The sequence below is a fragment of the Echinops telfairi genome, unplaced genomic scaffold (assembly GCF_000313985.2).
Source record: "Echinops telfairi isolate 266 unplaced genomic scaffold, ASM31398v2 ScPeMD7_18;HRSCAF=68, whole genome shotgun sequence".
Taxonomy (NCBI): Eukaryota; Metazoa; Chordata; class Mammalia; order Afrosoricida; family Tenrecidae; genus Echinops; species Echinops telfairi.
This window is the reverse complement of record NW_022103915.1, coordinates 32,604,847-32,607,477: the sequence shown is the minus strand read 5'-3', so window position 1 is coordinate 32,607,477 and position 2,631 is coordinate 32,604,847. Positions and strand designations below refer to the sequence as shown.

The 2,631-nt window shown below is 50.1% G+C and overlaps 1 protein-coding gene across 1 annotated transcript in view; it reads left to right on the top strand.

Moving 5' to 3' along the window:
- The window catches only part of LOC101659382 (60S ribosomal protein L32-like), a 507-nt gene extending 341 nt beyond the window's left edge, over nt 1-166 (top strand). Inside the window, exon 2 of the mRNA XM_030885042.1 lies at nt 1-166. This exon is cut by the window's left edge and continues 2 nt beyond it. Coding sequence (XP_030740902.1) covers nt 1-166 — 166 coding nt within the window.
- Nucleotides 167-2,631: the final 2,465 nt, after the last annotated feature.

Below are 2,631 nucleotides of genomic sequence, written 5' to 3'. Positions count from 1 at the left end.
CGTCAAGGAGCTGGAAGTGCTGCTGATGTGCAACAAGTCTTACTGGGCAGAGATTGCTCACCACGTTTCCTCCAAGAATCGCAAAGCCATCGCAGAAAGAGCAGTCCAGCTGGCCATCAGAGTCACCAAACCCAACACCAGGCTGCGTAGCAAAGAAAGTGAGTAGATAGCCCATTTGCGAGTTTGATTTGTGCTAAGTAAAACCATAAATGAAAAAAGAAATCTGACATTCAACTCATAGCAGCCCTATAGGACCGGATAGAACGGCCCCCGTGGGTTTCTACGACTGTGACTATGGAAATAGAAAGTCTCATCTTTCTCCCTCGGAGTAACTGGTGCTTTTGAATTGCTGACCATGTAGCAACCTGTTATGCCGCCAGGTTTTACTCATAGCTGTATTTAAATAATTGGTTCATTTCATTTTCTACTTCCCTGTCCCACAAGAAGGAATCCTGGTAACACAGAAGTTAAGCACTGGGTTGCTATCCAAAGGGCAGGCAGTTTGAACCCCCCCTGAGCTCCCTGGGAGAAGGATGAGGCAGTCCGCTTCTGTGGGAGTTTTCAGCCTCAGAAATTCTATGGGGCAGCTGTGCTCTGTCATGTAGGGTCTCTGAGTTGGAATCTGCCCAACCACAATGAGTTTGGTTTGGGGTTTGGGATCCCCCAAGATTCTTGGGGGGCAGGTATGGCACCTTTAGATCTCCAGAGCCTGGCCCAAGGCCTAACCAAATAGAAAACAAGCAAACAAACCCACTGACTGTGGGGTCAATTCCAACTCATCGTGACCCTATAGGACAGAGAAGAACGGCCCTGGGTTTCCAAGATTGTACATCTGCATGGGAGCAGACAACCTCAGCTTTCTCCAGTAGAGCGGCTACTGGGCTTGAAGCGCCCACCTTGCTGTCAGCAGCCTAACACGTAGCCCGTTACACCAAGGCCCAGCAAGCAAGCAAACAAATCTAAATTCACGGCCATTGAGCCAATTCTGACTCGTAGGGACCCTGTAGAACAAAGGAGAACTCCCTGTGGGTTTTGCAGGCTACGCATCTTTACAGGAGTAAAGATTTCCCCTGTAGTGACCCTAATAGCTGGCTAATAATTAGTAGTTGGAAGAATAAATAAAAGCATAACTAACTAAATCTGGGAAGATACATCTCAGCCTATTTTTGAAACTCTCTGTTAATAAATGCTAGAATCGGCGTTGACTCAACCACAACAGTAAACGCCGGAATGAGTAGGCAGCACGGATTAGGTGTCGACGGACAGACGGGCCAGCAACACATCCTAAGGATGATCTCACTAGTAAGTTACTCACTGGCCTCAAGGACATTTCAAAAGCCAGGGTTTTAAGAGCGGGTGCTTTCACATCTAATCCACGGCGCAGGGTTTCCTCTTCCGTTGCCCTGGGAGGAGAAGGGCGTCGTGCAACCGTTCTGTACTGAAAAGAGTAAAAGCAAAGTTTTCAAAAGCGCGCAGTCCAAGGGCTCAAATTGGTTACTGGCGACTGAGCGCCCTCTAGTGTCATCCAGTGGGGCAGACACCTTTTGAAAACCGCAAAAAAGAGGGAACTCCTGCACCCCCACCCCACGCCCGCTGGAAGGAACTGCCAAGCCCTGCACTGCATCTGTTTACACATATACCTGGAAGGCAGGAAGAAAAGAAAAAAAACAAAAGGGGAGACAGCATTCCTATGATGTCAGTGGGTCCTTTTGTAGTGAAAGTCTGCAACATCTGCAGGTGTTCATGGGATGTTGGGTGACTGAAAGGCATGCCATCTAAGACAGTTCTCAACCTGTGGGTCGTGACCCCTTTGGGGGTCCAACGACCCTTTCACAGGAGTTGCTGGATGCATAACAGTAGCAGAATGACAGTGATGAAGTAGCAACGAAAATCACTTTATGGTTGGGGGGGGTCACCACCACATGAGGAATCAGGAAGGTTGCGAACCGGTGCTCTAAGACAAAGGTGGGTGGTGCATTATACCTCCTAGCAGCCCCCATGTGACCGAGCAGAACTGCCCCACAGGGCTTCCGACGCTGTGATCTCATTCTCTCACGGAGACCGAGACCAACGGCCTCTCCTGTGCTTACCCACGGAGTCAATAGGCTGGATTCATGCCACAGCAGGGCATGGACATGTAGAGAGTATAAGCCACCTGTCCAAGCAATGCAGCAATGGGACACCTGACTCAGAATTTAGGACACGTTCTATGAGCTATCACTGAGCAGGAACCACAGTTTGGTCACCTGGTTGAAATGAAGGAAATTGCTTCCCAGAAGTCACCTGATTGTGCACGGCGCCATCCAAGCAAGTTAGCATTGCCTCTCTGTGTTTGGGGGTGACCGTATGCAAAGTGAGGGGTGGGCCGTGCAGCAGGGTGCACCTCGGTAAAAAGATGGCCCGTGGTCCCCTAGACTGGTGGAGTACTGAAGCACCCTTGATTGACAGACGGCTCCTACTGAGTCAGGTGGAAAACCATGCCCAGCCCCACTGCCAAGACTGTCTGGGCATCCGATCTGTTATTCATCGAGAGGGCAAGAAGACAATTCACCACACAGACGCACCTCCAACTCCTTGCGGGCCCAGTGTCTGCTGTTGCCAGGAACGTATAATCAGTGGACTCAACAGTGT